We start from the raw sequence: 20,572 nt of genomic DNA, 5'->3' as shown, positions 1-20,572 counted from the left end.
GAGTGGGCCACAGTGAAGCTGGGAAGCCGGCTGGAGCCAGATGCCAAGGGCCCTGTGCCTGGAGACACAAGGGTTCCGCTTGGGTTCAGCAGGGGCTACAGCCCGGAATCGTGACCATTTCATCATCGCTGTGCCCTCCCTACAGGATAAATTTGTTCACCAACACTTTGGAAGGCCCTGTTCTAGATCACAGGTACTATGCTGGTGGATGCTCTGCCCACTACATCCAGAACACGAGGTTCAGGAAGCCATACAATGTGGAGAGCTACACCGCACAGGTAAGGGACAGCGGGAGCCACTGTGGGGCGGGGGGGGAATATTAGATGGGGACCTGCAGCCTCCTACGGAGTGACTCTGGGCACATCACACTCTCCTCCTGTGTCCCACGGGTCGTCCTTTCCTGTAGACCTTGGACTGAGGAGGACGTGCTCTCAGCAGTGACAGTGGTAGGCACTGTAGTAGCAGGAATGCCACCAACAATGACATCACCGGCCACCCTGAAGACAGAAGCACAGCGTGGGGTTTGGAGTCCCACAAGTCTGGGAGCTATCCCCTTGCTATCTGTCCAATTTCAAATTTCTCTCAGCTGCTGCTTCTCCATCCTTAGGCTGGGAGTCGTAATGGTTCTACCTGCAGGGAGATTCGATCATTAGAGTGCTCAGCACAGCTCCTGGTTTAAAAGTGAGTCCCCCTCCATTTGAGCTAACCCTTCTTGTTGCCATCACTGCCAAGCACCTGCCTATCAAACCAGCCATAGTTGTAAGTGTTTCAAGCTATAAAGCGAGGCACCAATGTAACCTGTGCTGTGAGTTACACACAAATTTAGGAGCACATCTCACAGAGTGGGATTGAGCAGAGATTGTGTTACTGTGACACACACACATTTGCCACCGGGTGAGGGTCCCTCCTCTATTTTAGGCTAAGTTCCTTTCCCAATCCAGGCCTCCGTTTCCTTATCTGTGAGTGAGGCGGCTGGACTAGACAAGCCTGATGACAATTTCCGTTCACAAAGTGCCCAGTTCTCCAGGTTGGGTTGCTACCCTCCTCCTCCGTCCCTTCTTCCTGCCCACTAAGCCCCAATACTCATTAGCCAATAAAAGCGAAAGAGTAGCCTTGGATGATGCACGTCTTCCAGCAGGCACCTAGTTCACCTCCACAGCCTTGGACCTCAGAGCAACCGCACCTAGTCTAGGCTAGAGCAGATCCTACCCCAGGCTCAGCCTCCTCTCCTCATAGACAGCGGTCCTTGAGTACCGCCCCAGTCACTGTGTGGGTCTTTACTGCATAAGCTCAGTCCTCAGAGCAGGCCTCATAGGAGGGATGATGGCCAGGTCTGTCTCACATATGGAGAAGCTGAGGCTGAGTAGCAGTCCAAAATCAGCCACTTTGAAAAGGGCAGTGAGACAGTACCTCTCAGACCTCACCTGCATGGCTGATGCTCCCATCCTCAGCCTTATGCCTTCCTGCAGGACTTCCGGGCATCTGGAAGCCCATGGGAGTGGGTGGAGTTAACTCTAGTCTGGTCACTTGAGGCTCATACAGCTCTCCTAAATTCTCTCAGATGCAACTTTCTGCTTTGCCACCGCATCCCCCCACTGCTGCCTTTGACCAGATCCCCCTCACCCATCACCCACAGTACTTGCACTACCTGTCATTGGCTCATCTGTCTCTGAACTCACCCCTGCCAATCCAGCCCTCGTGCAGTTGCAGAATGACCTTCCTGGGCCCAGGTACTTCCTCCATTGGGGTACCATTGCATAAGCCCACACATCAGCACATAATCCACAGCCTCGGCAGTCTCCCACAACCCTGCTATATGCCTCTCACTCTTGCATCTTCTGATTCTATCACAAAAGCACTGTTGTGCCTCCCAGAACACATCCTGCTCTTTCCGACCTCCATGGCTATATGGAAGCCAAGCCCAAAATATCCCTAGCATTTCCACTGCCCTGATTCTTCTGTGTCCAGAGCACTGAGTCCAGCTCCAGCACACAGTAAGAATACAGGGGATGCCCGCTCAATTGATCTGAGTCAAAGGAAATAAAAAACATTTTCTCTTCTTTTCCTTCAGACTCAAGGCAAATATGAATTCACACTCACAGAATATGAGTCGTATGCAGATTTTGAACGCAATGTCACAGAGAAAACAACTAGCAAAGCTAGCTTCAGCTTTGGTTTTAAAATACCTAAAGTATTTGAACTTGGAGTCAATGAGGAAACTGATCAAGGCAAGCATTATATTAGCAGAATCAAACGATTCTCTCATACTGTAAGTAAGCTTTTATTGCTTTTATGTTTGTGTGTATTCTTTTGAAATTTCACACCCACCGATGTCCATACTCCACGTGACTCCCAGCATAGATAATCATATCACTTCTGTTATCTTGAAAATCTTTTCATTAAAAAGTAGCCTGGCTTTAGATTACCTTACTTTTTACAGCAACCAAGCAAAGATGGTCTTCCATAATCATTTATGCTGTTTTTTAATAAGCACTTTCCTCTGGTTTTCAGTAAGTTGAAGGTGTCAGAACAAAACATCTCTGGATATTTTTCATCTCAGTACCATTTATTTGACTTCTGTCCCCAACACCTGTCTGGGAGGTCACCCATGACCTCTTTGACTTCTCAGGGCATGTGATGAGTTGCACAATTGTTCTTCCCTTTCTCCTGCTTTGTTTCTGCTCCCTAACCAATTTCCTTCTTGAGTCAATGTCTATGCTAGTCTTTATTTAATTTGTGGCCGTCATCTTTCCTACTTACTCCACCATCTCCCCGGTGACTCTCTGACTTGCCTGTCCCCTTGAGGGTCCAGCCATGAGCCATCAGTGCTGGTTCTACCCTTTTTGTTGATCTCCAAACCTGTACCATTCGTCCTTTGGAGCACCTCACCAGAAGGCCTTGCCCACTCACTGAAAAGGCTTTCTCCTGAATTTGCAGTCTGTGTCGATGGCATTTCTCCCTTCTGTTTTCCAGGCTGTAGAATCATATTTGGCTCTCATTTCATTTTGGTCACTCAGTTCTTCAATATTAGTCTTCAGTTGTTTGCCCCAACTCCTACTTCATCTCAGGCATCTCTTGTTCTGCCCAACCAGCTTCCCCGTCTCCCCACTTGCCTTTTGTGTATGTGAGCTGCTAGAGAGGTGTTTCTGTGACACCTTTCTAAGCACGCCACCACTCCTGTTACACAAACAGTGAAGGACAAATGACCTGGCAGAAGAGGAGAAACTGCACTGGGAAGCTGTGGTGTTGGGAAGATTGAGGAACCCTGGATTCCAGGGGACGGTGGTGCATTTCATTCTCTGGCCTTTGAGAGTGTTCAACACAGGAGTGACGTAATAGAAATAGCCAGGGAGGCATAGGAAGAGATGAAGACTGGAAGCCTACGATGGTCCGTAGGAGAAAAATGAACGTCTTCTAGGCTGTGAAGTCCTTGGAGGGCCGCGGCTATTTTCGTTATCTTTAAACAAGAAAGGCCCTTCATAGATGCTCAGGACTGAGCTCATGGGAGGATGTGATGGAATGAAAGGAGTATCCCTTGTGAGGAGGGAGGACAGTGGGTGTCATGCATTTGCTCTCTCACCTCCTCCTCTTCTTCTTTCCCTTCCTCCTCGCACGCCTGGTTCTCATCCATGCTAACAGAGTGCTGGGCGCTGCACCAGAGACTCCAGACCTGAAGACACATATCGTGAGATTCTTTTTGCCCAGCACAACTTTCATTATTTTAAGAATTGTTCATATTTATGTAATACAGTGTAATGATTGGACACATGTATACAAGGTATAATGATCAAGTTGAAGCGATTAGCATGTCCATCTCCTGAAACGTGTATCACTTCTTCGTGTTGGGTAACCTCAAATTACTCTCTCCAGCTCTTTATGAAATCTATACTAAGTTGTTCTTTTCTTCATGTTCACAGTCTTGTAGGAGAAGTAAGCACATGAGTGGATTTGCCATTCTTATTTTTTAATGTCAGTTGTAGCACAGCATGGTGTAGGCTACAAAGAAAGCCTGAGCCAGGTGTGGTGGTGCACGCCTGTAATCCCAGCACTCGGGAGGCTGAGGCAGGAGGATCGCTGTGAGTTCAAGACAGCCTGGGCTACATAGTGAGTTCCAGGTCAGTCTCAACTACATAGTGAGACCCTGTCTCAAAAAAAAGAAAATCCAAGCAAAGGAAAGTTTGGTCTTAGAAAAGGAGTGCGTGTCTGGGGACGTATCCCAGAGGAGTCAGGGGCTAAGTAGGGATTTGGAAGGTAAGTAGAGTGTGAGCCTGGCTAAAAGGGAAGGAAGAACATTTCAGGCAGAAGGAGGGCCCTGTGGACAGTGATACCATGAAAGGAAAGGCAGGTGTGGGGAGCACTGGAAAGCTGCTTGAACAGGGATATGCAGTGTGGCTGGGGAGAATGGCAGGACCTGGGAAGGGAAGAGTCAACACTGTAGGAGCTGGAGCCAGTGAGGCTGCTGGGGATGGAGACTGTGCAGGGCGCATATTCAAAGTAAGGGAGTTGTTTTATTCTGAAAGCAATAGTGGAGCAGCACAGGGTTTGAAGTCTGCGGAGACATCATCATAATATTATCAGTGTCAGGATGTCAACTGGGGCTCAAACAGGCTTGAGAAAGGAAGGAGATCAGTTAGGGCAGCTCGTCTAAAGATACGTCAGCCTAAATTACATCCATGAGAGATTTTTCCAAAGATAACAATGCTTACTGCGAATCACCAGGCACAGTGATACGAGTGTACCCTCCATTTGGAAGACAATTTTCCATGGGCTTGCAGATGGAGGGAGTAATTTAGGGGTAATTCAAAGCAGCGCACAGCTTAGATCCCTGGGATGTGCAGTTCACAGTAGGGCTGTGAGAATCTAATGCTACTGCTGACCTGAGAGGAGGTGGAGGAGCTCAGGCAGGAAATTCCAGCTATGGGAATGGCTGTAAAAACCACGGAAGCTTCTTTACATCGGTCTTACGTCTTATGGTGCAGTCTGGTTCTTAATAGGCCATGAGCTGGTACCAATCTGTGGCCCAAGAGTGAAGAATCCCTGGTCCAAAAGATTGGAAAAGTCATTCAGAGTCCCTAGATGGACAGGGTAGGACAGAAGGAAGAGTCATGAGCTTCTGGGCTGGGCTGGAATGGTGGAAGAGCAAGCAGGAAGCAAAGTGGGGGCCTAGAAGAAGCCTGCAAATGGTTGTATAGAGCTGACAGGTTTAGAATTGGAGCAGAATCTACCTCATAGACATTTCTGCCTTCTCCTTTTCCTCTCCCTGCACCCCAGTGTAGGCCCTCTCTCGAGTTGTAACACCTGCTAAAGTATTTCATCAGGTATTGCTTACTTTCAGTTTACCCCATACCTCAGGGAGACATTAAACCTTGGTTATAAAAGACCAGATAGTAAATATTTTAGACTTTACAGGGTCACAGGGTCTCTGCTGCAGCTCCTCCACCCCGCCATTACAGTGTGACATTAGCAATTCACAATTGCAGACAATATAGAAATGGAGGAGCATTGCTGTGTTCTAATAAAACTTTATTTACAAGACCAAGACGGTGCACTGGATTTGCTGTGCAGGCTGCAGTTTCCTGATCCTGCCACACAGTACCACGTTGAACCATCCTGTAGGACCACTGCTAGTCTTTCTTGAGTAGCTTTTCTTCACAGAATTTAAAAAACACAAGAAAACGGGTTGGGATTGCAGGCTATTGAAGCTGACTTCTGTCGGAGCAGCCACTGTGCTTCTGGGCCACCTCTGGCCTATCCTGCCTGTTGCTGTCTGCCCTGCAGAACACTTGCTGTACTACGAAGGGGAATTCAAGCGAGCTCTTCTAAGCTGAAAAGGACATTGTAATACTTACAGGAATTGAAAGCTTGTCAAAGAGACCATCTTCCTGTAAATATCCTAAAGGAATCATAAGAGTGATGACCCTGGGCCACACACATTGGATGATATTTGTAAAGTTCATCTTCTCGTTCCAGATTCCTAACTTTAAAGGTCTGGTTTTCCCACGTTGGTATTTCATTTAGAAAAGCAAGTTTCTGCATGCACGCTCTGACCTTGATGTGGCACATTACAAGCTGAAGCCCAGAAGCCATATGCTTCACCATGAATTCCTCCAGAGAGTCAGGCAGCTGCCCTTGGAATACAGCTACGGGGAGTACAGAGATCTCTTGCGGGACTTTGGCACCCACTACATCACAGAGGCTGTGCTCGGGGGTGTTTATGAGTACACACTTGTGATGAACCAAGAGGCCATAAAGCGAGCAGGTAACTGCCCAAGGGACACGCTTTCCTGATCGGGTGAGTCTCATCCTGCTATTAGAGGGAAACTTTCAAGTTGTGCTCCTGGTTTTCCTTCTGCCTACCTGGCTGTACTTTCTCAGGTGTATTTGCAGAGTCCTCCTCATCCTCTTCCTCCTCCTCCTCCTCCTCCTTCTCTTTTTAACTGTCAATCTTAGTGCTCCCAGACTTGCTCTCTGACTGGGCTGTTTTCTCTTACTATCTCTGTCCAGTCCCACCCTGTGCCAGGCCATTAAGTGCTGTCAACAAGCAGGCAGCTCCTAAATTATCCTTCCTAGATTGCTTCCAAAAGTTTATGTTTTTAAAATATCTCCTTCATAACTCCACAGCAAGGTCAAACTACCACAAGCCTAGCATACCACACAAAGAGAACTTCTGGTTTTCTTTTCCAAGTATGGTTCTTCCATGTCATCCACATCTCAGAAGTAGTTTGACCATCCAAATAGTGGCTCAAGCCAAAAACCTAAGACTCTAATCTTATTTTTCTTTCCTTCCAATATATTAGCAAGTTTTGTCCACTTTACTTACAAATTATATGTTCTGTTTTTAGTGTCACCACCAAATAATCATCCCATGACACTCAAAATTTAATGTGAATCTGAGTTAGAGTAGAGGTAGGTTCTGATTGGCTGGGTTTGTGAAGAGCCTCAAAATGCTGCATTTCTAACAAGCTTGCTTTTGATGCTGGTGCTGCTTATCCACAGACTATACTTTCTGGAACAAGGTCCCAGATTATCACCATAGCCTTCAGACTAATATACAACCCATAGGCCTTAGAATGCATCTTCCATGCAGATATCCCAGGACCTTCCAACTATCATCAATGCCAGTCTTGAGTGCGAGTCCTGCTTTCCAGACCAGTATTCTGCCCTACTACCCAGCACTTTTCAGGCTATGTGAATTGCTGTAGGTCACACAGTTTACAGGGGCAGAGCCAGGGCTCTCACAGACCCCGTACTCTTACAAGAAAGAGGACATGGTATGTAATGTAAATTTGTGTCAGTGTGACCTTGGTCTTGTCATGATCAGGGGTATCTTTCTCTGTAACAAGGATTTGAAAAGTGCTCCCTGTGGGCGATCAAGGAATTCAGGAGGGTTACAGCTGCACTACCCTTGCTGGACAGATTTGCAAAGAGACCTATAAAGGAGACATACTTTTAGAGGATGACTGAGTACATCCCCTTCATGAAGGCAGCAAGCATTCTGGGAGGAGGCTAACACAGGAAACAGTGCTATCTCCATGCGGCCCTTACTCTGGTGCCCCATAGCTACCTGCACTTCTTGTCAGCAGGCTGGTACCCATTTATTACAACCCAAGTCCCTGGGACAGCCAGGAAGAGTTAGGCCCCTAGAGTCAAACATAGGAAAGGGGACAGAGTGAATTACCATGGAGGTCACTGACCTCTTTTCTCGCTTCCTTCAGATTATTCCCTTAATGACATCCACAACTGTGCCAAATATGATTTCCGAGTTGGTGCTGACATCCGAGGAGTCTATGTCAAACTGGGTGTGTCAGAAGACAAATGTAGGAACATCCTGAATGAAATAAAAGGTACGAGATAGGGCTATGTGCCCTCTGTGCTTGTACTTTCTCCATTTGTGATGCTTCTGGTCCCTGCCTTCCTTTTAGCTAAGCACTGGACATATCAGGGCATTTCAATTAAAATAATAACCCAGATGGTAAAAATCCACCAAGCCACTACTGTGTGCTGAGTATACAAAAATGAATCTGTTGATTTCCTATCCTCACTGTGCCCACATGAAATAGGTAAGCAATGGAGGAGGTAACAACAAGGCCCTGTCCAGCTGGAACCTCAGGGAGGACCTCCTGGAGGAGAAATTATGGGAATTACAACCTGAGGATTAAAATGTCAGAGTCATTTACAGGCAGGAAAACAACCTAACAATATCATTGTGCTTGGGGACTGAGTTGGCCTGGCTAGAAGTGAGGTGTTGGGGCATAAGGCAAGAGGAAGAAGGTAGGCTCCCTGAAGGGGGGGTGTTGAAGAGATGAGGGAACACGAAAAGTCACAGGTCAGGTAGCAAAGTCGGAAAGGCGAAAAAGTCCAGACCTGAGGTGGGGATTGAACCAGGAGAGCTACTGAGTAAGGTGTCTGGGAGCACAGAGATTGGAGGCAACAGAGGGAGTCAGGAGTCAACTGAACAGGCAGAGTGGGAAGGAGGCTGATCAGCAGCGCCTTGGTCCTGAGCTCTCTGCACCCCATGGAGCTCTGTGTTTACCTGCTCTACCTGGTGGGCTGGTGCCTGAGTTTACCTGTGAAGAGTTCCACAGCTGAAACAAAACACAGTAACACAACCACCACAGAAATTAACTGCTTGCTATGGCTTGTATCTAGATGTCACTCTAAGCCTCACTCAGTCATTGGTGGGGCTTTAGGAAGTGGCTGGATCGAGAGTGTTTGACGCTGGGATCAAGGATGTGATGCTGTAATTGATTCCTGGTTCAAGGATAGGATTAAGGCTGCCCCACTCACACTGGGTGTGAATGCTACCCCCCGAAAGGTGGCAGGTAGCCTGGTTTGACTATGAGGGACAGAAAGAGGGCTGCTGGGGTCACTTGTCACTTGCTGATTGCTGTTTTTGCTGCCTTCTGCCAACCATGAACTGTTTCTCCTTGGCAATGCCCTTCTACTGTGCCACCCTGCCTTGGAGTCAGCCAGCTATTAACTGAAACCCCTCCAAACTGTGAGCTAAATAAACCTTTCCTCTTAAAACTTTGAGTGTCAGGTATTTTGTCTCAGCAATGAGAAAAGTAAGGTGCTGCTATCCTGTAGCAGCCTCTTGCACTTGAGGCTGACTTGTCCATATTGACTGTTTGCTCACTGCAGTGAGCTGAGTGCATAGAATAGGTCCTCTTTGAAGAAGATTCATAAAGTAACTCCCCTTCCAGCTCATTAAATGGAATACAGCTCAATAACCTTCATCCATTGCTGATCACACCACATCCTCTCCTTTTCTGAGATAACCTATAACCACCCCTGCTTCTGTGTGAAATATGTCCCTTTCTTTTTAGCATTTTATAACTTAGGTGTGTCACTTACCAATGTGCCTTTCTGTTGCTTTCTTTTTTCACTTTGTGTGGATAGAATGCAATATTTTTTCTAGTCCCACATTTTTCATCTCACATCATGTTTTTGCATATAACCACAGTTAGTTCATTTCCATTGCTACGTAATCTCTTACTGCATGAGTACACCATCTTTTCTTTGCTCACCTATTGATGGTCACTGGGGACATTTCCTCTCTCAAGTATTTATAATCAATTCTCTGAACATCTTACATCATCAAATTAGAATGGGAATGGCTCACTGATGTGACTGGGGGCTTTTGGGACAACTCCATGGGAAGGTAAGCTAATAATCACTCTGTAGGAATCAGTACCCAGTAAGCATGTATTACACATGCAACTCATTCTCCACAAGGTGTACTACACACAGCAGGGATCTAGCTTAGGGCCTGGGTGGGACTGCCTTCACCACTCTTGGTTTTCTTATCTGTAAAGTGAAGGTTATCTTGTTCTTACTGGACATTGAAAATCAAATGCATTCCTGCATATACAGCATGTAGACCAATGACTGATATAAGTGATCAATAATCACTAATTGTTATGGTTCCACTTATTCTTTACCTGGATGCAGAGGGTCCACCGTATGAATGGAGGGAAAAGAAATTCCACACTGTAGTAGTGATTTGTCTGAGACACAAAGTACACACAGCCAGAACTGAGATGCAGGCTTGGGTGAGTGGGCCGGGCCATGGGCGGGGGGACTCATTTTCCCTCAGATGAGCTCCACCATCTCTACCACCGGGGACCGGTGTGACCAAGAAGCAAATGCTGTCAAACTGGGCAGGCTTTGTTTACAATGTGGCTGTTTCAGTTGCTGGCTGTACAGGCCCAGACAAGTGACTTAATCATTCCAGGTGTGAGTTTCATCATTTGTCAAGTAGTGTTAATACTACTCCACTCATGTGACTGCTGTCAGATGAAACAAAATAGTACAGCCGGACTATCTACCAGCCTACCTACCTGCCTACCTACTTACCAATGTGTTACCTGTCTTCTGTCAAATCTACCAATCTTATCTATCATCCATCTGTTTAATGATCCATTATGTACTTACACCCTATCCCATACACTAAGTCCATGACTGACACTTGTACAAGCTCACAACAAGTGCCCCTTCTTGCTGGGCAGCATTTGTGACCAGTTGAGCTTTCCTTTTGCTCCATGCCCCTTGGCTCCCTTGTAGGCAGAAACACTTCTTGTTCTCCAATGACTGCCAGGCCACCTCAATGAATCTCCTGGCACCCAAATTGTTGAGCTGCAGAAAAGTCCAAGGTGTGAAAAGGGATCCTCCAGCTCTTTCATGCCCCTTTCAGACAGGAACAAGAGGAGCACCATGGTGGAGGACTTTGTGGCCCTTGTGCGGGGAGGGGCGAATGAGCACATCACCACCTTGGTCTATAAGGAGCTGCCAACGGCTGACCTGATGCAGGAGTGGGGAGACGCAGTGTGGTACAACCCGGCCATCGTCAAAGTAAAGGTACCAGAGCAGCACCACCCACCCTCCATGCTGAGGGCCCACAGTGAGCCAGGATGTGGAGCTCAGATCCATGAGACACAGCCCTAATATTAAGGCATATTCATTATATAGAAGAAAATATCCCCGGAATGAACAGATTAGAACCTGTGGCTCAGTCCCACCCAGAGACCCATCTCCTTCCCACTTGGGTCCCCAAATTGTTGGAGAAAATCAGCTTCTGATTCTAGCCACTTTGGCTTTATATTCTGGCTCTTTTATCAGAGAATCACTCACTCACTCATTTGTTTAAATGCTCGTGCATTCAACCATCAAATAGTCACTAAGTTCCTGTATGTTACATGAAGTAAGGCAGAATGGAATAAAGCAGAATGGTGAGTTGCATACAGGCGTGACTCTCTGAAAGAAGACGTCACTTCATCATGATGATGACTTAACATGTTTGGAGCACCTCCTGTACGCAGGGCTGTGGGAATGTTATCACATCTCCACCTCTCAGTGGTCTGCAAGTTCAGTTTCTTTGCCTCCTTTCGTTACTGATACAAATCAAGGGTCAGAGAGGTTGCCTCTCTCTGTGGCTGCTCGAATGTCTGTTAGGTCCAGACAAGAGATGTGGACTTCTTCCCTCCCCTCTAAATATCCAGTGGGCTCGGTGAGTAAAAATAATGATCCCGACCACCTGTCACAAAAAAGAGAGGAGACTTGCAATCTTAAGCTAAAAAGACATTTGTTGGAAGAGCACTGTCATACGTATCAGCGAGATAGTGTCCTTGCCTGTGGGGACTTCAGCACAGCTCCCTGAGCCTGTCTTACACCATACTCTTCTAGCAGGTGTCTGAACAGTCACTGATGGGTCATCATCTGTCCCCCAAGAGTCCCCTTTTCAGTCAAAGGGGGGACCTGAGAGGCTGGAACCCTGACGAGTCTCTGTAGTTTCCGAACCTGGATGTTTCCCAGTCTCTTTATTTATGTGTCCAATGTAAAGTTTCTGCAGAACAAGAAAGCAGCCGTTCAATGCCTCTCCTCTGCACTGCCTCAGCAGTGACACCCAGGGCACAGTTGCTATGATTGCAGGAGGGACAGAGTCAGTTGTGTGATGTGGGCAGCCCCAGAGAAATCTGGGCTGGACCAATGTCCTGGTGATATTCGTTGGCTGACATCACAATGGGGTGGGAGAAAGACCAGAAAGTTCAGGGAAAATAGCTTCCTGGATTTACTTTTTCCTGAACTCTCCCCTGTATGTTTTTTTAAAGCTGAGCTCTAAGGGAAAGCCCAGGTTATTCAGTAAGGTCAGGGTACCTGCCTGGGCACTGGGAATGTCAAATGCCAAGCATGAGATGTCATCCAAGGCGACTCAGAGAATCAGCAGTGTTTTCTGGAGTACTGTGGGGGTTGGAAAGCAAGAATGTTGAAGCTGCTGTGCCCTTTGGCACCTCCCCAGCCTGTGGACCTGTGTTGAAAACATACATTCGGGTGGTGTCCCTTCTTCTACACACTCTCTCTGGAAAGAGAAAACTGCACAAGGCTTCCCATTATCTCAGAATAATTCTCGGCACAGCCAGCTTACCAGGGGAGCTGGAGTGACAATTAATTTTCTAGCCCACTAGATAAGCAATTCCTAGATACAAGAGTGTTGGCTAATGCTTGAGCACATTAACAAGCCTCTGAAATTGAGATCTGAGACACGATTTCTATGGTCACCAAATAGGCAGGGAAAGAGACCACCAAAGAACCCAGAATGAAAGAGGTAGCTCTTGGTTCCAAGAAGAGTTAAGAAATAGCAAGGAACATATACAGAGGGTTTTTTGTTAAAACACAAAAGATTGAAATTATGTTCAAGATGCAGAAAGTGAGCACATGTCTATAAGGTAGGAAAATAAAAATAAATTTTAGAATGCATTTTCTTTGTGATCGTAACATATTCAAGAAAATGAGGAACTTATAAAATAAAAATAGCTGAGATCTTTAGACACTAATCTGATGAAAGGGAAGTGGCTAAATATGTGAAACCAAAGGCACAGTACCAGAATTAAAACCCACATTGGAAACTATAAAGAACAGAATTGACACCGCAGAAAATTGAGTCAGTGATGTGGAAGGTGCTATAAAAAATGTTCTTATAATACAGAAACAAAAGACAAAGAGATTAAAACAATGACAGAAAAGAAATATGATGGATAGAGTACAGAAGTGGGAATCTAAAACACAAAGACTTCCTCCTGAGAAAAAGACAAGATTAAATGTGAAGACACATTAATCAAGGGTATAATAGGAGAGGCTTCTGTGAGCAGATAATGTAAAATGAACAGCTCATTGAAAACTCGGCAAAAGTACTGAAAACAAAACAAAACAAAACAATACTGAAACACATCGTGGTGAAATGTTTTGCTTTCAGAACAAATATATCCAACAGGAATAAAAGTTAAACTGGTCTTAGAAGTCTGCATCATGAAATGCCTGAACATAAAAGAGCAGCAACTGTTAGCTCTAAAGGGAAGAGCTGGCTACGGGGTTAGATGGTCGTTAATGGGTGACGAATGTCAGAGGCATTTAGAGATTATGAAGGAGTCACAAAGAGTGTCACCAGCCAGGTGTGGTGGTGCACACCTGTAATCCCAGCACTCAGGAGGCTCAGACAGGAGGATCGCTGTGAGTTTGAGACCAGCCTGGGCTATATAGTGAGTTCCAGGTCAGTCTCAACTACATAGTGAGACCCTGTCCCAAAAAAAACAAAAAAAAAAAAAACAAAACAAAGTGTCACTAGGTTTAGCAAATATCTAGTTAAATTTGAATTTCAGATAAAAAACAAAACACAAGAAAGTGTCACCAGTTTTAGCAAATATCTAGTTAAATTTGAATTTCAGATAAACAGGGATTAATTTTAGTGTAAGCAACTTGTAAATATTGCATGGGACATGCTTACTCTAAAGCAGTATTTGATGTTTATTGGATATTCCAGTGTAATTGAGTGTCTTATATCTAACTGGTGGCCTGAGGCACAATGTCTCTCTTCTGCGTGCATTTCTGTGTGTAGTCAAGGTAGCTTGACTGATGCAGAGAGTGGTCAGGGCACGGGCATTGCCCAGGATAGAAGAAAAAACATGGTGATGAATGGTCCCACACAGAGATCAGCATGCTGAGCTCCCATACAGAGAAATAACCCTCAAACCTCAGTTACACAAGATGTACAGTGAGGGTCCATGTGTTTATGTGGGATTCCAATGGGGGACTTTATCTTGGCATTTGCTCCTGGGATCACCTCACCTTGAACTGAAAGCTTCCAAGAGAAGTGACCCTCTCCTGCTCACTTTTCACTGGCCAAAACAAGGCACACGGCACACATGCCTTTAAGGAGGGAGCCCTTTCATGAGCAACCTTGCCTCTAGGGAGCTGTAGCCCTACTATGTGCAGACCCGCACTTGAGGAATCTCAGTCCCACTATGTGCAAGTCTATCGCTGAGGAGCTGCAGCGCTACTAGGTGCAGACTTACCTCTGAAGAATTGTAGTCGTGCTGTGTATCAACTTGCCTCTGCAGAATTATAGCTTTTTGTGAAAGCTAGGCACTCAAAGATTTTCTAAAATCAAATACTCCCCATCCAAGAGAAGATTCAAAATATAATGTAGCATTTGCCTAGTAAAGAGTGTCAGAGTTAGGCTGACAGATTTCACTTCCAAAAATAAATTCTGAATTTCAAAGAAGGACACTATCAGTGTAAGGAAATGGTAGGTAACACACCAAAAGGAGATTTTGCCCAAAAGGTAGTCCCTAACATATGATGACCATTTATTAGGAAGAAACACTTCAAAGGAAATAGACAAGCTTCAGTTGGTTAATGTGCATGCAAAAATTTTAACCTCTCTAGCAATAAAAAATTTAAAGAATTAAAGTAGCAGCACCATGCAATTGTTCACTTGTCTTTTGACAGCGAATGAAATCTACACTGCTCAGTGGCATGGAGAGTGAGGAAACAGACACCTTTATAAAGTGGGGTAAGAACATGATGCAGTGCAACTCTTTAGGGAAAGAATGTCAGTGTATATCTCCAAAGTATTTTCAAATACCTCATTTTTAAAATTCAATAACACCAAATGCAAGAGTCTGCTAGAGAACTAATCTGAAAACTTGGTAAAGGTGTATGCATAAAGACATTTGGGAAAAGAAAAAAAGGAAACATCATAAAGGCTCGAGGGCAGAAGAGCTGAGTCCACTGTGGCGCCCCCAAACAGCAGGCTACTCTGAGGTCAGAGAGAGCCATTTCCTCAAAATGTACTGAATCCTAGGGCAAAACACTCATGATGAGTGCAGAGAGTGTGTTATAAGGTCGTACAGATGCACTGATCTGTGCAAATATCTGTCCATCCGCCGATCTAAAACCACATCCTGAAAGGAAAGAGATCCAACAGGAACAGCCCAGAACCTTTTCTGCCACTCACGGATGTGTAAACTTCATCAGACTTCCTAAGCTCCCTGCCCCTCAGCCTTTTCAACCGAGCAATGTGGAAACATGACTGCCCACCTCCCAAGGCTATAGTGAAGGTGAGATGATGGGTGTGAGCTGGGAAGTGCAGCACCCCACAAATGCTAGCTATGGTGACAGTTGTTTCTCATCACTAGGAGCACCATGTCCCGCTGTGGAAAACTGCATGGCCATTAATAGAGATTGCCCAACAGCGCCTTGAGGAATGTGATAAGCATAACCTTCAAAGGAGCTGGGCTGCTAGGGACCCAGAGACCCTCATATTTAGCATTGAGCATTTGTGGGGGAAGGTACAGAGGAAAGAGGAAGAGGCTAGGAGAGAAAAAAGAAAAAAGAAAGGAAGAAAAGAGGGGGAAACGCTAGAAAAAAGGGAATAGCAAACCAAAAAATGCCTGTGCCATATTAGCTCAGGTTAAAAGGGAAGCTATGGGGTCCAGTAGAATGGGTGCTAAGTTCCAAGAGAAACCACCACCATCAGCAAAACTAGGACGTCTCTGGGATCAAGACTGGCCATGGGAACCGTCACACCATTTATCAATACAGCAGTCATCATCGTGAACCAGTAGGAAAACACTGGCCTTGGATTAAAATCTTGGCAGTACTGTTTTATGAGCTGTGTGACCTTGGTCAAGTTACTTCTGCTCTCCAGAAAACAAGGGCCAATAATTGCTACCTTGTGAGTGGAGAGTCTATCCTATTAGAAAGCCCCATGCAGCTCCCGGAGTATGCTTTATGTGGAGGGTTTATTCCGGCGGCTATTGGCGCCTGTCTCCTGGAAGGCCAAGGTGGTTAAGGGCTGCATGTCAAGGTGCTGAGGAGCACAAGGAGCTGCTGGAAGAACTCTGCACTGGAGTAAAGGGAGCTGCCCCTCCGCGGTGGCAGCCCCTCCCCGTGTGTGGCCAGTGGGCTGGACAGTTCTGCAAACAGACCTTGGATCAATTCATTGACCACAAGCCGGTGAGACAATGGGACCACCAAGGGGCTTGCTTTGCCCACTGGTGCGAAGGTCAGCTTCAGATGCATTAAGAAATGGAAGCAATTTTCTTCCCACTGGAGGCTTCTATTAGACATGATTGCCTGCATTTAGAGGGACCCTAAACCCTCCAGGGCTGGATTGGGGCAGGATCGTAACCAAAATCTGGAGAGGAACCCGGCCCTGGAGCCGACGCTGGAGCCAGCCCAGAGAGGCAGCCCACGTTTAATGACCTCTCTGGGCCTCGTCTTTGGGCACCACGGCACCACATCCCTGTCACACAGGGCTGCCTCCATGGAGGGGTGGGCAACTGCACTTCACACTCCTCTGTTTTGACAGCCATGGCCCTATTCCTGCCACTGGCATTGCCTTCAGAGGCCTCCACCTCCTGGCATTTGTCCACAGTGTTTAATGGAGGGAAAGTGCTGGGGAGCTTTGGTGGTCAGGAAAGGGTTCCTGACAGTGGCTTTTGCGGGACAGGAACGATTCTGAAAGGTGTGGAGGAGAGTGGTGTTGGGACAGTAATCCTAAAGTACATTTAAAGAGCTGCTGGACACCAGCCCCTTCCCTCACCACCACCGCCAACCCCTTCCCTCTCACCTGCTCCCTTCCACCAGCTTGAAAGTTTGGCTGTGGCCCCTGTGCGTCTCCTTGGCATACTGTGGGATTGTGTCCAGATAAACCCATTGCAAGTTGAAGATGCATCTGGTACAGCTAACTTGAGGCCCATCCTAGCCCAGAATTGGGGAGCGTCCAGTGCTCCTGGTGTTGGTGACCAGCTAGGAGCTGCGTTCACTCAAGTCCGGTTACTGTTGCACGAGAGCATTGCATGAGAGAATCGTGCCGCTGAACACTAGTCCAGGAAACGGTCAAAATGCTACTGAATGATGTTCACTTTGTGTACCTTCACAGAGTGGGAAAAAACCTAAGCCAAATATGGTCTGATCACCTATCAAGTGTTTTGTCTCTGAGTATTCTGAGTTTTTCAAGAGTAGGGGTTTTAGCTGGTATCCAACTTTAATGCTTAGCACTTAGTACTTGTTTGGTGCTTGTTGAGCTGAACTAGAATGAGCTGATTTGTGCTTATTGGGTGGGGGAGCATGGCATCCTCCTGTTCCCAAGGAATTACCTCTGGTTTCTACGCCCTGAACCCCTAACCACGGTGTGGCCCGGCTTCCGCCCTCATTTCATGAATGTTTTCTCTCAAACTCAGCGCTCTTCCTGTCTCACCAGGTGGAGCCTCTTTATGAACTGGTGACAGCCACAGATTTTGCCTCCTCCAGCACAGTGAGACAGCACATGAAGCAGGCCCTGGAGGAGTTCCAGAGCGAAGTCAGCTCCTGCCACTGTGCCCCCTGCCATGGGAACGGAGTCCCTGTCCTGAAAGGTACCATTACCAGGCTGCTGGTCCCTGTGAAAGCTGTTCGCTGGAGGAGGCTGATTGCTTCCCAAGAAGGCTGGATGGAGGCAGCTAGGGGATGTTCTCTGGCTGTCAGGATGCCTGAGTTCCAGCCTCAGGAGCTCAGTGGGTGACAGCAGCAGTTAGTTGAGGTCTGAATCCACCCGAGAGCTTGTGGTGGCCATGGATTCAGGGAGCCTGACCAATTGGAAGGCAGCAACAAGCATCAGCCAATAGAATTTGAGTGCTGACTTCAAGGCTCAGGTGTGGAGTCACTGCAGAAGGCAGGGCAGATTGAGAGGGGTGGCAGATGGGGATCTCTTGCTCCTGCTGTATGGACCAGCAAGGCACTGAGGTAGGTCCAGCCCAGCACCCCAGGACATCAGAGTCCTCTGATTATAGACAGTTGCAGCCCATGTGGACGTAGCAATCCAGCAAAGAAGTCAGCAAAGACCTGTTCTCAGGGAGAAAGATTCTCAGCAAAGTGCTGAGGAATTCACTTCTAGTTTCTCATGCAGGATGGATATGAGCAAAACAAACACGGTAGAGGGTAGAGATAAGGCCTAGAATTTGCCATCAGCCCAGGGCCCCTATTTGAGGGTCAGTGCTGCAGAAGTGGGGTCACCTTCTTAGCTCATGGTTTGGGCCCAGGGTGGGTGAAGTCCCCTTTGCCTTGTGTGAGAATCCGGACCTAGGAAGCTGGAGCCCACCTGCAGCTGTAAATGGAGATGCAGGAGAACACGAAGCCAGGGTCTGACCAATGAAGGCCAACTCTGTAAAGAGATTCTGTGTGATCAGATGACAGGACTCCAGGGTGACAAGTTACCTATTAACATAGGAATCACTTCCAAACTCTTAGAACTGGCCAAAATTAAGGCTGAAGAGTAGTGCATTCCCCAACCCTAAGGTCCCCACGCAGAGGCATGACAATGAGCTACAGAGCTGGACATCATGATGATTGGCTTCAGTGGAGCTGCCATAGCTTCTGACCCTGAAAGCTTATAAATAGGGGCTGAATGTCAGCTACTAAGTAATTTTCCTCAACAAGTCCTTGTGTTTCCCCATGATGGAAATAAACACCCTGTAATGAGCAAAGGGCCCTCACTAAAAGAGTAGTTATTTTGGGCACTAAACCTACTCTGCAAACCTTTCAGTTCAGTGTTTTACCCTGAGGTCACCTAATAGAATCACCCTCATGGGGCGTGCGGCTGAGCCACAGGGCTTTTGATTCATGTGGTGACGTTCACAATCTCTCTCGGTCTTTTAGGATCTCGCTGTGACTGCATCTGCCCCCTTGGTTTCCAAGGCCCAGCCTGTGAGGTCACCAACCGAAAAAGTAAGGATCCTTATGAGGGTTGTTCAAAAATGGGAACTCTGGGGACATCCAGAGAATAAGTTAAAAAAAAAAAAAGACAAGGTGGGGGTGCTGGATAGAGTAGGGGGCTGGACACCAGGAAGCAGGTGATCCATCCTGGCTTCTGCTGTTGTGTTGAATTATTTCACACCCAAGACTCCCTCTTGTCACAGGACTGCCAGTGCATGGTAGTTCCGAGTCCTTTTCGGGTCCTTCTGGAATACTTAAACTCTTTCTACTTAGTTAGCACATATTCAGCCCTCAAAATCCAGCACTGATGACCTCTGTTAAAATCCCTTTAAACCCTCAAGTGGAGTTGATTCATTTCTCCTGTAGGTGCCCATGGACCTTGAAATATATTTATCATGGTTCTCAGCACAGTGCATTTGTTGGGGTGGGGAGAAGCCCATGTCCTCTGCCGCTGTGAGCAGGGATCAAGTCCCATTGGTCTCTGTCCCCGTTCAGTGATATGCATGGAATTAATAAATGAAAAGCTACACTAAAGTTCCCTTCCAGCTCCAAAATTCTTTGGCCAGTTTATTATCTAAGAGCTCTCAATGTCTTCTTCCTTTCTCCCTTTTATTCTGCTCTGTGACATTTTGATGATCCTCTTAAAAATAGACATAGAACATTCAATAAAACACATTTATTGGACACTTCCTTTTTTTCTTTGGTACCAGGAATCAAGCTCAGGGCTTCGCACTTGCTGGGCAGGCTCTGTACCGCTGAGATACAGCCCTGGCCAGTTGCACACTTTTTTATACATAGGTAGTTGCTGAGTACGCAGACTCAACTTGGGTTTGAATTTCATCTCGGGTATTTGATAACTGTGATCTTGAGCGAGATGTTTATCCCTTTGTGCCTTTATTTCTGCATTTGTGAAGTGGAGCAGATCAATTAACTACCTTATGGAGTTGGCTTGAGTTTATAAAGAGGCATAGGAAGCAGAGGTCCCCAACCTTTTTGGCACCAGTGGACCAATTTTATGGAAGACAGTTCTTCTGCAGGCAGGGGGAGGGGTGGCAGTTTGGGGACTAGGTTCTCAGAAGAGGTGAACAGCCTAGATCCCTCGCTTGTGCAATGCACAGTAGGACTCATACTGCTATGAGAATCTAATGCCTCTGCTGATGCTACAGGAGGCAGGGCTCAGGCAGTACAGCCAGTGGTAGGGACTGGTGAAGCTAGACACATGATCTATCATGATTGAAGTAATCGATTATTCACATCAACATTCAGAACATTCTCAAGTAGGGGTGAGGGGTACAGTTCGATGGCAGAGCCCTTGCCTTGTGTATGCAGCCCCTGGATCTGAATCTCAGCACTACACAAGAGTCCTCAAGTGGAAAGCAAAATGTCAAGGAGTAGAGAGAGCACTGGTGCCCACCATCACCACATTTAAAACACATCATTTTTCGTTTGAATATATCATCCATAGATTAAATTAATTAATTCTCAAAAACACCCGTTATTAGGGGCCGGGGATTTAGCTCAGTGCTTCCACCACTTGCCTCAT

General features: G+C 46.6%; 1 protein-coding gene across 1 annotated transcript in view; it reads left to right on the top strand.

Moving 5' to 3' along the window:
• C8b (complement C8 beta chain) overlaps positions 1 to 20,572 on the top strand; it is a 38,003-nt gene that overhangs the window by 15,969 nt on the left and 1,462 nt on the right. The window contains exons 5-11 of the mRNA XM_010603633.2: positions 146 to 278; positions 2,072 to 2,269; positions 6,019 to 6,259; positions 7,716 to 7,844; positions 10,694 to 10,857; positions 17,540 to 17,693; positions 18,973 to 19,041. Of these exons, the coding sequence (XP_010601935.1) occupies positions 146 to 278; positions 2,072 to 2,269; positions 6,019 to 6,259; positions 7,716 to 7,844; positions 10,694 to 10,857; positions 17,540 to 17,693; positions 18,973 to 19,041 (1,088 nt within the window). The remainder of the gene's footprint in view (positions 1 to 145; positions 279 to 2,071; positions 2,270 to 6,018; positions 6,260 to 7,715; positions 7,845 to 10,693; positions 10,858 to 17,539; positions 17,694 to 18,972; positions 19,042 to 20,572) is intronic.

The sequence above is a fragment of the Fukomys damarensis genome, unplaced genomic scaffold (genome assembly GCF_012274545.1).
Source record: "Fukomys damarensis isolate Sample0158 unplaced genomic scaffold, DMR_v1.0_HiC HiC_scaffold_23, whole genome shotgun sequence".
Classification (NCBI taxonomy): Eukaryota; Metazoa; Chordata; class Mammalia; order Rodentia; family Bathyergidae; genus Fukomys; species Fukomys damarensis.
The sequence above is the reverse complement of the archived record's forward strand: the minus strand, read 5'-3'. Positions and strand labels throughout refer to the sequence as shown.